At 34.1% G+C, this 14,631-nt stretch overlaps 2 protein-coding genes across 2 annotated transcripts; both read left to right on the top strand.

The window, feature by feature from the left end:
* Positions 1-311: 311 nt before the first annotated feature.
* LOC106323276 (putative transferase At1g60990, chloroplastic) lies at positions 312-2,944 on the top strand. Its single transcript, XM_013761427.1, has 12 exons — positions 312-582; positions 669-770; positions 855-888; positions 968-1,041; positions 1,130-1,195; positions 1,292-1,356; positions 1,464-1,551; positions 1,655-1,720; positions 1,797-1,962; positions 2,180-2,263; positions 2,340-2,467; positions 2,571-2,944. The coding sequence occupies exons 1-12, from the start codon at positions 385-387 to the stop codon at positions 2,751-2,753; spliced, it is 1,254 nt and encodes a 417-aa protein (XP_013616881.1). The 5' UTR covers positions 312-384; the 3' UTR covers positions 2,754-2,944.
* Positions 2,945-7,649: 4,705 nt separating this feature from the next.
* Positions 7,650-8,991, top strand: LOC106336538. Its single transcript, XM_013775383.1, has 2 exons — positions 7,650-7,863; positions 8,260-8,991. Exon 2 carries the CDS (start codon positions 8,260-8,262, stop codon positions 8,989-8,991), a length of 732 nt encoding a protein of 243 aa, XP_013630837.1. The 5' UTR covers positions 7,650-7,863.
* Positions 8,992-14,631: the final 5,640 nt, after the last annotated feature.

Raw genomic sequence — 14,631 nt, 5'->3', positions numbered from 1 at the left:
TAGGGTCCGACTGGTGACCATCCGGGAAACAAGAGGAACGAATAAAAAAGGAATGTACGGGAATAAAATATCAGGAATGAAAAGGAATGGTTATTCCTTATCAAATTTGACAAGGAATAATTTTGTTCTTTAATTCTCTACAAAAAAGGGAATGAAAGGGAATGAGAGGAAATTATTATTCCTTGTGAATGGTAATTTTTTTTAGGAACGTTAGGGAATGCATTATTCCTCGTCGTTCCCTGGTCACCATTCATACCCCTAGTTTACTATGTATTCTTAAAAAACAATTTTCCCTTATTTCTTATTATTTAGTATATCTACAATTAGAGAGATACTAGTTTAAAGAAAACAAAAATCCTTCTAAGGAGTTTGGACGGACACGCGATGATGAGGATGGCTGGCGTTAGCTATATCACCGCCACTGCTACAGCTCTGCTTCCATGTTTCTACAACGGGACCATTCTTAGACGCAGATCCCTTCGTCTCCGAAATGGTGGCTCTCGAGAACCGAAGCTTCGGCTCCGATGCGTCTCGCCTTCCGAATTTGATTTCTCGCCGCCTCCGATCGATCACGATCCCCTCGTAAGCTTCTTCTTCTTTCTTCTTAAATATATAGTGTGAGTATTGATTGTTAATTGGCTAAAATGCAATTATGGACTTGTGCGAAGGATACAATTAGTGTTGGTGGAGGGATAGTTTCAGAAGATGGTGTTGTTGAGAGTTTTGATAACGACGATGAGGCTTTGGATGCTTTTGATAGTGGAGTGGTGGTATGCTATCTTCTTTTTTATAATTTTTGAAACCCCTTTTTGCATTTATGATTCTTGTTTCATCAAAATTTGATTTTTTTTCAGGTCGTGGACCTCTCGCATTTTGGCAGAATACGAGGTATTATATAATCCTTATTTATCAGCCTAACTCATTTTGGGTAATGCTACTTACTACCCTAAATCTTTGTGCCGTCAAGTTAGTGGAGATGACCGCGTTCATTTCCTTCACAACCAAACTACTGCAAATTTTGAATGCCTTAGCAAAGGACAGGTGATTGTTTCTATAAAGGGTATTTTTCATCGAGTGTAGATTGTTTCTTCTGTCACTAGTAACCACTTTTGTGGATATGTTTTTTAAGGGGTGTGACACTGTATTCGTTACCCCAACAGCAAGAACGATCGATATTGCACATGCCTGGATAATGGTAATTAACACTCTTTTTCTTCCTTGAAGTGATATTAGGTTGGATTCACCTTTTAAGTGCTTCCATTATAAAAAAGTTGACTCTTTTCCCTTTCAGAAAAACGCAATAATGCTAATGGTTTCTCCAACGACGTGCCAAAGCATAATTGAGATGCTAAATAAGTAATGTTATAACGTTTCATCCCCTGCTCTAATATACAAAACTGTAGTGGTTTCTCTGACTTGGAGTGTATCGTGATGTCGCTTACTTCTCATCTTCATCTTCGCAGGTGTATCTTTTTTGCTGACAAAGTGGAGATCAAAGATATCACCAAGCAAACTTACTTTTTTGCTTTAGCAGGACCCAAGTGTAACCAAGTAAGATTCTTTCTTTTAGCAGAGTGACCATTTTCTTTGTTTAGCATCTATGGTAGTTCGAATAAGTTTTTTTTTATGCTAATGTAAAAGAAACTGGAAACAGATTATGTCTAAACTGAATCTGGGAGATCTTATTGGGCAGCCATATGGCAAACATCAGCATTATAGTGTAAGCCGTTTTTAAACTCCGAAACAAATCCTTTGAAGCAGCATATAGTAATAATATGTTCTTTTATTTTTTTCAGTTCGATGGAATGCCAATTACAGTTGGGGTCGGGAGTCTTATTTCAGATGAAGGCTTTACCATGTTAATGTCACCTGGTGGTGCTGTTTCAGTCTGGAAGACTCTTCTATCTGAAGGTGCCGTTCCAATGGGTTCTGAAGCCTGGGAGAAACTTAGAGTCCTTCAAGGTTTGTAAAGACTATTATCCAAATATAGGCCCCCTCAGTGTTTCTCGATCTGGTCACCACTTAAGGCATGTTTGTTCGATATTTACCTTAATATTAATCAACAAGCTCTAAAGATGCTCGCATATTTGGAAGCAGTGTTGTACAATGCTGTTCTTTATGTCTTCTGCCTTTCCATTAGCTATATGTTTCTCAGGCCAAAAGCATTGATGTTTTGCAGGAAGGCCAGCACCTGAGAGAGAACTCAGCAAGGAATTCAATGTTCTGGAAGCGGGTCTGTGGAACTCAATCTCTTTGAACAAAGGTACTCATGAAGCTTTGGTTAGTGAACTAAAATGACACAATGAGCGCCCAGGTTTAACAAAATTCAAACCTCCCAGGATGTTATAAGGGGCAGGAGACTATCGCAAGACTTATAACATATGATGGAATCAAACAAAGGTTGTGTGGACTTGAGCTCTCTGCACAAGCAGAACCCGGCAGCACCATCACATTCGACGGGAAGAAGGTATTGAACCTTTGTGTTCATATCATAGTTACTCTAAAAGAAAAAATAGCATCTACGTTTTGTTATATCAATTCTTGACTGGTAGATAAACATTATTTTTCAGGTGGGGAAGCTAACTAGCTACACTAGGGGAAGAAACGGATCAAGCCATTTCGGGTTAGGGTACATCAAGAAACAAGCAGCCTCAGTTGGAACCACAGTGACTATAGGGGAAGACATTTCTGGGATAGTTGCTGAAGTCCCTTATCTATCCCGGCAACATCCTCCAACCAACCCAACTTCTTGAGTAGAAGAAAGAAGTTATGCACAAGGAAACTGCACACGGATATACACATTCATTAGCTTAAAAATTTGTTTTGAGATGCGAGCATATTATATTTGGGTTCTCACTGGATATTGAAACATTAATTTTCATAGATAGGAAAGTGATTAGAACAACAGGTTTTGGCCATAAAGAGATGTTTTGGGGGAAAATAATATCAGGACAAGTGCAGATACGCATGTTGGTAGATTTAGGAGTGCAATTGGATTCGACTTGGCTGAGCGTTGCACTTGAATACCATGTACGTAATAAGTCATGCCGGGCACCACTTCTTTTCTCCGTAGCGATCAAGCTTCGGGCACCTAATATAAGATTCATCAACAAACTAAGAAGGGTTGAACCATGATGGTTTGGGTTGACCAGAGTTCGATGAGCAAAACTGTAATCTCAGGAGAATGATGTCACCTTTTGAAAGGTGGGGCTGGGAAAAGGAAGAATAAGACGTAAGTAGTCAAAAAATACAAAAGCAAAAAAAAAAATATTTTATGTTCAAGAAAAACAAACAATATAATATTTCATTTATGTTTATATAAAGGTAATTTTCTCTAATAACCATTTTTAAGTTTTTATCACAAAAATAGCTTCCAAAGAGGAAAATGACCGAAATAGTCTTTTTTATTTTGAAAATTTTAATATTTATTTTTTATTTTTTAAAATTTGAAACTTTATCTTCAAAAATTCACCCCTTAACTCTAAACTTTTAGTCTAGATTAATTAATTCTAGGGTATAAATGTGTTTCTACCCTTTAATAAAAAAAGTTTGGTCATTTTTTTCTTTAAAAACTATTTTTTGGAAAATAAACTAAAAAGGTTATCCTAGAGAACTTTTCTTATATAAATGCACTAGGGTCAGCTCGCCTTACGGACATGATGAATATTTGAAAATAATTTAAATTGTTAGAGTAAATATTTAATGTAAATTTTTATTAATTAAAAATTATAAATATTAGTTAAATTTTCTATATTTTTTTTTAGGGTGGCATTACATCATTTCTTGCTTAGTATTCATGATGTTGTACTGGAAGTTATTATCATAAAATAACTTATGTGGTGCATTTAATATTTATTATAATTGATTATTTATATATATATATATATATATATATATATATATATATATAAATAAGTGAGAAGTTATTAATATTGTGTAAATTGTGATTGAGATTTAAGAGAAAATTGTAAGCTAAAAATCTTAGGGGTTTTTTAACTTGTTTTAGTTATTTTCCGTTTTTGTTATATTTTTAACTTTAAAAATGTTTATAAATTATAAAGTGCTAAATTCCCATTGAAATTTTGTGATTGAAGTTTAAATATTTATTACAAAATATAATGATTACAAAAACATATGGAAGATATATTTGCATTGGATTTTGAAGACTATATATATATATATATATGTATATATATATTTTACAGTAAAACATATACCATATAAAACTAACTAACTAATTTAATTTTATTTTAATAGTTTCATTGTATTTTAATAACAGTTATGGATTACTAAAAAGAATATACTATTTGAATTTTTATTAATATATAGTGCTTTCAAACAGAATATGCGAATGATTATTTTTAATTAACAATATTATGGATGTACAATTTAGTTATTTTGTTTTTTTTAACTATTACTATTATGGTTTTGCGTTTGTAATTCTGACAGAATAATTTATAGTGTATGTATTTTATTTTATGTGGTTATGTCACGCACTAGTTGTGTTGATTTATTCGAAATATAAAATGTTGTGTGAATAAGGTAGTACGATATATTTCATGTATATATTAAACCGTTGGAACACAGTAAATACATATTAGGGACTCGGTATTTGAAACCACTAATTTGACTTATGTGTAAGTTTTAATATGATGGTTTTCATCAGAATGGAAAATGTAAAACTCTAAGATAAGACAGAGTCGTCTGTTGACAAAATTTAAAATAAAACAGAAAATATTAGCATTTGTAGCTTTGAAAATGATGTTTTCGTCCAAGCTTAAAAGTGTTGGATAACACATTGGTGTTGTTCCTCCGATGAAAGTGATGCAGTCAGTATTAAAAAAAAAAGATCGGATTAGAGATAGCAGACGAAGAGAGTTTTTGTATGTCAAATGCCTAAAATCTTTATTATAAATGCTGCCAAATTTTGATCCAAGCAAATATGCACATGTTTTTAGCACCTGTTTTTTTAAGGAAAGTACCCTTTTTTTTTCTTTCTTTTAGGGTATATTTTGTGGCCCTATGGTTTATATCATTCGAGTTTTGGTTAACTGGTTTATGCTTTACATAAGTATCAGTAATTTTTGGGTGCGCTCGATCCATATCTGAAATTGACTATTCAATTATCTGGCCGTCATTTTGTTTTGGCAAGAAATTATTAATATATATTTTTTTTGTCATCAACAATACAGACTCATACTGACTCTGTAAACCAAACCGGGTGATTTGCATCCATGTGAACGACAAAAGACGGTTGCTTCCTAACACTGCATGCTAGTATATCCGCTTTTGAATTGTGCGTCCTTGGTATATAGATAATCTCTGATCGGGTGAATCTCTCTTTCAGGATCTTGATATCTTCCAAATAATTTGCAAAAGCTGGTCATTCTTCTCGTTCCGAAACCATCTTCACCAACTGAGAACAATTCATTACAAACGTAACCTGAAATTGACGTAAATTCCTCATGCATTCTATTGCACATAGTAGCGCTTCCATCTCCGCATGAAGTGGAGATAGAGAAGCCTTAGCATTCCTCTCCCCCAACAATCCATCAAAACCTTCTAAAGTGCTGAACTAACCTTGTCCTGAAAAAATATCACCCTCTTTCCAGGAGTCATCTGTAAAGCACCATCTACCTGGAATCGACGGTAAGGTCATATTCATTATTTGTGGTGCTGTCCTCTGGTCCTTCAATATTTGTGCCTCAGCCCACACTATTGATTATGTTTCTCCCCACTTAAGCGTATCCATTGGGTCCATATCCAGGTTACTGAAAACTTTATTATTCCTAGCTTTCCAGATGTACCATAGTATCCATGCAAACTGATGATCCTCCATCTTCGGGAGAACTCTCCAGAATAGATGATCCATGTTTGTGAATAGGGAACTTGTTGGAAAAATAGCTGGATTTGATGGTATCTTCGAGAGAGCCCAAACCTGGAGGGTAGGAGGACATTCAAAAAACACATGGTTTATCGATTCCTCAGGAGCTCCACATCTTACACAATAAATATCCCCTTGAATCCCCCTCGCTTGTAAATTCTTCCTCACTGCTATACACTCTATCACTAATTGCCATAGGAAGTGTTTTAACTTTGGTGGGCACAAAATTTTTCAGCAGTAAGCCTTCAAAACATCAACTGTGGGGCCAATCAGTAGTGGTGGTCTTTCTCTATCTGGATAGATCCGCTCAACCTGATATCCTGATTTGACCGTGTATTTCCTATTTTTTGTGAAGTGCCATCCATCTCTATCTACCCTCTGATTCATGCTCAGTGGTATGCTTTCTATAAGTTTCGCATCCTGTGGATCCACCAAAGCCCGAATTGCCTCTAAATTCCAAGCGCACGAGGTAGAGTCAATGAGAGACTCCACAGTAAGGTCCGAGTATAAATTGTGTTGATTTTTATTAGCTGGTCTCGGGCGAGTGGTTGGGAGCCATGAATCATTCTATACAGATATAGAAGAACCTGATCCCACCCTTTTGATTAGCCATTTGCTTACAAGAGATCTAGCAGAGGACAATACTCCGCCAGCCATATGACAGAGAATATGAACGAATCGGTTCCAAAGGTGAAGCATTCCTAAAATACCGACCTTTGAAAACACGAGAGAATAAAGTATTTGGCTTCTGTATCAGACGCCATAATTGTTTACCAAGCATTGCGGTATTGAAATCTGCGATGTCTTTAAACCCCAAACTTCCTTCATCCTTATCTGCGCATACTTTGTCCCATGATTTCCAGTGCATGCCTCTTATGCTTCCCCCTGGACTCCACCAGAATTGTGACACCGCGCTCGTCAGTTTCTTCACAGTTGTCTTCGGTAAACGATAGCAGGACATGGTATGATTTGGTAATGCTGTAATCACTGATTTAATGATCACTTCCTTTCCTGCTTTTGTGAAAAACTTGAAAATCCACCCATTAACTCTATTATTTAAACACTCTTGTACAAAGCTAAAAAATTGGATCTTTGAACCCCCAGATTTTCTGGTAAACCACGGTAGGATCCCATTCCTCCAAGATTCTAAATGCCCAAAATATCCCGCAAGTCTTGTCTGATAGATTCTTCGATCTTGTGTCCAAATTGAATTGAAGACTTGTCAAAATTAATTAACTGTCATGAAACTGCCTCATATTCCCTTAAAATCCTAAGAATGGTTTGACACTCTTCTTTTTGAGATTTACAAAAGAATATGCTATCATCCGCAAAAAGCAAATGAGATATCGACGGACAAGTTCTAGCTACCTTCATCCCCGTTAGTTGTTGCCCTCTCTCTGCCTTTTTATATTTGCAATTAAATCCTTAGTACAGAGAATAAATAAATAAGATGATAAAGGATCTCCTTGCGTAAGCTCTTATGTGGGACAATGAGTCCACGTGGTTGACCATTTATGAGAACCCTATATTGAACCTAGGCCTGGGTAAAAAAACCGGAACCGAAAGAACCGAACCGAACCGAACTGAAAAACAGCGTATCCGAACCGAATGGATATAGCTAATTACCCGCATGGATCTTGTATATATATAGTTCGGGTATCGGTTCGGTTCGGGTATTACCCGAGAACCGAACGGATACCCGAACTATATATACACAAGATTCATTCATCCATATATGTTAATAATCTGTGCAGTTTCCCATAAACTTAGATATAGCTATTGTCGTATTGATGCCACAATATTTACTTTCCTTTATTCTTGAAAAACGAAAGGTCTCTCAACCTAATCCCTTAAATTTCGATTTTGGATCTTAAACTGGAAATCTGGCAAGTTTAAATCAAAATCTTCTTCTCGTTCCCAATCTCTCAACTTGTCTTCCTCCTCGTTCTCCACCGTCTGTGTCGTCGAGAATCTCAGAGGTACAGTCCCTGAATTCATCTATTATTACTTCATAGATTCTGGATTCTTACTCAAATATTTTGATCATTTTCTGTTGACTTAATTTGTTTGATAGATGATGACTAGAGTTAAGCGTGTTCACTTATTCTTATAAATATCCAGAGCTTAACTTCTTAAGTTTATGCTTTAAGTTTATGTTTTGTCTTTTAGCTAGTTTGTTTCTCTTCCTCGTATAAGAACTTTTTTTTGACAAAATCCTCGTATAAGAACTTAAAACTTCATGCTTTATAAATTATGATTATGTTTCTGTCTCTTAGGCTAGTTTGTTTCTTCTCGTATAAAAACTAATTTTTTATGTTTCTTCTCCTATAAAAACTTACTTTTATTCTCCACTGTCTTTCATTCTTCATATGTAGATGGATTCTTCTTCCTTTCCACATGGAGCAGAAGATAATCGTGATGGTGTTGATGAAAACGTGGATGAACGTGAAGAAGATGAACTTGATGCTCCTGCTTCAGGTTCCAGAAACAAAAGAAAAGGCAAGCAGAGAACTAACGTAGCAAAACGATGCAAGGCACAGACGACTTTGGTGAGATCAAAAGTGTGGGAACACTACACAAGAACAGTGGAGAATAATGACAAATGCAAATGTCATTATTGTGGAAGAATAATGAGTTGTGCTACTACCTCTGGAACATCTAATCTGCTAAAACATCTTGAAACATGTAAGCAGCACATCGCATGGAAACAAAGCAGAGCTCCAACCGAAGATCAAACCCAAGGTGTTCTCGATGTAGAAGGTGGTGAGTTAAAGGTTGCTAAGATATCCATAGACGTTTTTAAGGAAGCGTGTAATGAGATGCTGGTACTGGGAGAGCTACCTCTTGCTTTCATCGAGGGTTTAGCGTTTAAACATTTCTGCGACCGGCTCAAAATTTACACCCCTCACTCTAGGCGAACAGCTACACGAGAGATAGTTGAAATGTTTGTGGAAAAGAAAGCAAGAATGAGGAAATTGCTTAATGCTAATAAGCAGAGGGTCTCTCTCACGACTGACATATGGAAGGCTCCAACAACATCATCTAGCTACATTTTTTTTTTTGTTCAGAGTTTGGAAGCACAAGTTTCTTTGAAGATTGATCGTTGATGTCTCATGGTGCATGAAGAAATGGTATCAACGCTTGTTTCAGTTTGTTGTTTTCTGGTTTGAACTTTGAAGTTTCATAGGTTGACATTTGACAATCTCGGTTTGTTTCTTTTCAATGTTTGACGATGTTTAAACAATTAAATTTATGTTATGGCTATGGTTTTTGAAGGTTTATTTCAGTTTGTTGCCTTCACTTCGTTTTTTATGCTTAAAGGCTACAAGTATATATTGATTTTATGAAGCTTAATGTTGTATTTCAGTTACCAGATGGCAATAGATATACAAGTTTTCGGATACTTTCAGGTTGTTTCGGTTCGTTTTGGATAGTTTGGGTAATATTACCCGAACTATCCGAACTATCCGAATCCGAACCGGAACCAAATGAGAACCGAATATTTTTTGGGTATTTTCCGGTTCCTAGTTTTACTATCCGAACCGAACCGAACCCGAAACTATCCGAACCGATCCGAACCGAAAAAATGTCAAGTACTCAATGGATCCTCTGACCCCTATCCAAACTACCCGAAACCCGAAATACCCGAACCGAACCGAACCGATACCCGAAATGCCCAGGCCTAATTGAACCAATGATATACATTCCATCATTAATTTAATCCAATGAAGGTCAAAACCCAATTTCTATAATAAGGCCTTAATAAAGTCTCATTCCACTCTATTGTATGCTTTGCTCATATCCGTTTTAATTGCCATATACTTTCCTTGACATGCAATTAATTTGTGAAAAGCTCATTTCTCTTCTTCTCTGTTTATTCTGTTTTTCATCTCATTTCTTCTGTTTCTTATCACTTTTCTGTCACAATCCGTTAAGCACAACCATAGGCTTAATAGATCTTTTTTCATCACCTTTTTGTGTTGTTTATTAAGAGAAATGAACTGATGATTTTTTGAGGAAAACTTTCATATTTATAATGGAGGATTAACACAAATGAATGTACGGAGGGATTCATTGAATGTGAGATCGTGTGAGAAGAGGAGAATAGGTATTAATGCAAATGTTAATGAAGATGCATGAAACACGTTAATTTCCATAACAGCGCCAGATCAAAGAAGTCTATTCGCCAAAACCGATGGTTTCCAACTGACATTGATCGGAATCATTCGTCACCGGTGAAACCGTTGGATTTCTATTGACAGTTGACTGAACGGAAATTGTTGCACGGTGGTGATAGACCATGGATTTAACCCACTTTCACCCATGGTTTATAGGTGTTTTTACTACTAGTTATTATATTATAAAGTCTATTTATTATATTTATAAGATCATGAGTGATCTGGAGATAAATGATGATTTTGGAGCATTTTGGAGATATTTGGAGCAAGCACACGAGATGACCATCAAGCTCGACCATCAGTCGATATTGAGGAACAAATATCGATCGATGTTCACATCAGAACATCGATCGACAGCGAAGCGCGCAGAAAGCCCGTTTGGTCACAACCGACTTGAAGGCCAAGTCTTCACCAATTTACAAGATTACCCCTGACGAGTTTTAACCTACTTATATAAGCTTTGCCACCATGTTAGAGGCAAAGTGTGCTATCTTGTGTTTCTAGTTTTATAATTATCAGAAAAGGTTTATAGGATTTTGATAGATTGGAGAGAAGGTCCAAAGTTATATTTGTGATTGGAACTCCATTAATATCTATTTAATATTCTAATGAAGTTTTCTTACCTAATTGCTGTTATGAATTGCTTGGTCATGTCTGAGTAGTTCCATTGTTAGATTTTAAGGTTTAAATAGGTTATGAGAGATTAGCTCCAACTATATATTGCTGAGTTGTGATAATAATCATTAGGATTATCATTAATGCCTGATTCTAGATTAGCTACCTAGAACTTGCCCTAGGATTGTTAGATAAAAGCGATAGCTTCATTTCATCCTGAAACCATTCTAATTGAGCTAAGTTTCTTGCTAAGAGTAAGGTGAGAGCTAATCTAGTGAGCTTAGTGAGCATCATTCAACCCGCGCATAAAGCTTAACTAGCAGCGTGTCGATCGATATACATATTGGATAATCGATCGACGGAGTGAAAGGTGTATCGATCGACGGAGTGAAAGGTGTATCGATCGATATCCCTATAGGATAATCGATCGACACTTGCTATTGATTGTACACATTTGTTTGGGTCATTAGATCTAGTTAATAAACAAGTCCAGAAATGCGAGAGCTGATTGACTTGTTGCTTAGTAGTTGAGCTCTATATTATCATGCATGCAACTCATTAGGCATCTGTAGGATTATAATTCCAATTTTCCTGAATAAAAACCCTAAGTCTAGCTATTTCCTTTTAAGCACCAAAACCTCAACCAATCAATCGAGCAATTACTTGCTCAAACAAAACTGCAAATTTACATTTAAATCATTAAAACATCCAACTTAACAAAACCTATCAGATTTATTAGGTTCCCTAGCTCCTTGTGGATTCGATCCCTAAATACTGCAATTGAACCTCTTATTTGAGAGACTAAATTCACTCTTTAGGATAATTTGAGTGAGATCAGGTGGCCACTTTCTCTAGGTTTTGTATACAGTTTATTGGAGAAGATGTATTTGGGTTGTAGTAGACACATAAAACCCATTAAACTCAAGAATAAATGAAACATTGAGTTTTGATTGACTGTGACACGTGTCACCACCACAGACTCCGACTTCGTGACATGGAATCTGATGTGGATGGCTTAGGAGTGAAGGAAACCATTCTTTATATATATAGATATATAATAATTATTAATTTATAATATCAATGAAAATATGCATTTGCATAAGTTTTCTTTTAAATTACTATCTTATTGAATTATGTTAGATTTTAATTTGTCAATTTTAAACCACAATTTTATTAATTTGTTATACTTATAATATTATTTGAGAAGTCAATTTCTTAAATGTCGGACTCAAGTTTGTTCTTACGATAGTAAATTACATAAATACTTTTAATGAACTAAAAATATTACATCTAATTATCATTATTAAAATTGATTTACATTTTTTAATAATTTATGTTAATTAGAAATTTCCTTTTTTCTTTCAAATAACATATTTAATAAAAAAAAAGGAAACATATATAAATTTTAAAACCAGTTTAGAAGAAGAAAATATATTTATATAATGTGATTTCATAAAAAGGGAAAGTTAACAAAAAGATATTAAAAATAATATTTCCTTTCAAATATAAACTTAAGAAACAAAAAATATATTTTCAAAGTACTATTTTCCTTGAATCTATCTATTTTCTTAAACAATAAAATAAAATAATTTAAATAACATAAACCAAGATATATTTAGTTGAATAATAATAATAATTTATAATTAGTATTATTGAGATGTTTTATTCATTTTTGTATAATGTTTAGTTGAGTAAAAATATTTTTTAGTTACAAAAAAACTAATAAATATCTATAAAAATATTTTACTTATATAACATTATTTCTCTAAAATAAATCACTGAAAACTGGTGCTTATTTTAAAAATGTTAAAATAATATTCTTAAAACTTATTTTACCATTAAAATATTTTGATCAAATAATTACAAAATACTTTTAAATAGCGTAACTTTAGATATTTTTAATGCACTAAAACTATTATATTTTACCACTATAAAAAAAATAGGGATTTACCAAATATGACTTAAAACTTGACTTTGATTGCAAAAGTATACCCAAACTTGAATCAAATGCAAAACTAACCTAAAAGCCTTGTGAAATTACAGCCAGCCCCTTGTGAACAAACAAAAAAATATAAGTCATTTTTACGAATATATCCCCAGTAAGTCGTCTGAGATGCTGGAAGTCGTTTAGACGATAAGTCGTCTGGTGTAGTTGATCTTAAAAATAATTTTTAAATTTTTTAAAAAATATTTTGACAAATGAAAAATTAAAATCATGTAATTATAAACAGTTTTAAGTAATGTAAATTAAGATATAATATAATTGAACAGTTTTCAGCGTAGATGAGTGAAAGTAGTTAATCATGATATTCTTTGGTTTTATGGTTTGACAACATATGTTGTAGTATTGTATGTATTCTTAGGGTTAGATTTTGGAAAGCTTGAATGTTTTTTTTTAACATAAATTTTTTACCTATAAGTGTTTATTTTTGTGTATAGTAAACACTTTTGAAGTTTAATTTGATTTTATGAAGTGTTTAGTTAGTTGATTAAGTTTAGGGGTTATGTTTAGGGTCTAGACGACTAACTTGTAAGTCGTCTGGTGAATAATTTAAACCAGATGACTTACATGTAAGTCGTCCAAATATTCCCGTCTAAAAATTTTTTAAAAAATATTTTCCCGCTTAAATAATTTAAACCAGATGACTTACTTGTAAATCGTCTAGGAAGTCTTCTATTTTAGTTTCCCGCTAAAAATATTTTAGTTTCCCGCTAAAAATATTAAAGTCTTCTAGGTGACTTACAAGTAAGTCTAGGAAGTCGTCTGAATCAAAAATATTTAACCTAATTGGATTTTTTGTCTCCATATTTAAAGAAAAATTTATACATTCTCTCTCATTCTTTCAAATGGATGCAACAAAAATGTAATGTTCATCATTCTAAAACTCTTCAACCTCTCTCTAATCTCTTTGTACTTATAAACACTAAGCTTTATATCAATTTATTGTTTTTGTCTCATGTCTTTCTCACTAATTTATCTTGTTTTTGCAGATTTTTCATCACATGGTTCTCATCTTCCACTCATTTAAAGGTAGATCTATCAATTTTAGATATGTATTTTTGTGTGTTCTATAAAAGTAGATTTATCTAATTTTCCACTCATTTTCTCTGTTTTTAAGCCATTTGAAGGTTTTTGGATATGCAGGTTTTTCAGATCTAGATTTGGATATGCAGGTTTTCCAAATTTGGAAGACGTCTGAGACGACTTACCTGTTAGTCGTCTAAAATAAAATGCGCTAGACGACTTCCAGGAAGTCTTCCAGACGACTTCCTGGAAGTCGTCTGACGGAGTCTTCTCCCATGTCTCTCCCTTTCATAACAGATCTGAGCGTTTTGGTAAGTTTTATGTATGATTTTTCTTCATTTGGTAACTTTATGTTGTATAAAGCTCTTACTTTTTTTCCAAACTAAAACTCTCCAAACCCACTCTAATCTCTTTGAGTTGAAAGCACCAAACTTTATATGAATTTTTCAGTTTTGTCTCATGCCTTTCTCACTAATATATCTTTTTTTGCAGGTTTTTAATCAGCTCATCCTCCACTCATTTAAAGATAGATCTATTAATTTTATATATGTATTTTTGTGTTGTAAAGGTAGATTTATCTAATCTTCCACTTATTTTCTCTGTTTTTAAGCCATTTGAACGTTTTTTGATATGCAGATCTGGATTTGATATGCAGGTTTTTCAGACCTGAAAGACTTCTGAGACGACTTACCTGTTAGTCGTCTAAAATATAATGCGCTAGACGACTTCCAGGAAGTCTTCCAGACGACTTCCAGGAAGTCTTCCAGACGACTTCCAGGAAGTCTTCTGACGAAGTCTTCTTCCATATCAAATGGAGTCCAAGCTTGTCTTTGTAGAGGAATGATCTATAATTGTTTTGTTTGTGGTGTATTTTTTAATTTGCATGTCTACTCTTTTAGTTGTGAATTTTTTGTAAAATCAGTAATAAT

This window comes from Brassica oleracea, chromosome C1, assembly GCF_000695525.1.
Source record: "Brassica oleracea var. oleracea cultivar TO1000 chromosome C1, BOL, whole genome shotgun sequence".
In the NCBI taxonomy this organism is placed as follows: Eukaryota; Viridiplantae; Streptophyta; class Magnoliopsida; order Brassicales; family Brassicaceae; genus Brassica; species Brassica oleracea.
This window is presented reverse-complemented; position numbering and strand designations above follow the sequence as displayed.

Coding starts and splice junctions, on each gene's coding strand:
- LOC106323276 (XM_013761427.1), top strand. CDS start 385: ATGATGAGGATGGCTGGCGTTAGCTATATCACCGCCACTGCTACAGCT. Junction 1,196..1,291: donor TTGCACATGCCTGGATAATG/GTAATTAACACT, acceptor TTTCCCTTTCAG/AAAAACGCAATAATGCTAAT. Junction 2,468..2,570: donor TCACATTCGACGGGAAGAAG/GTATTGAACCTT, acceptor ATTATTTTTCAG/GTGGGGAAGCTAACTAGCTA.
- LOC106336538 (XM_013775383.1), top strand. CDS start 8,260: ATGGATTCTTCTTCCTTTCCACATGGAGCAGAAGATAATCGTGATGGT.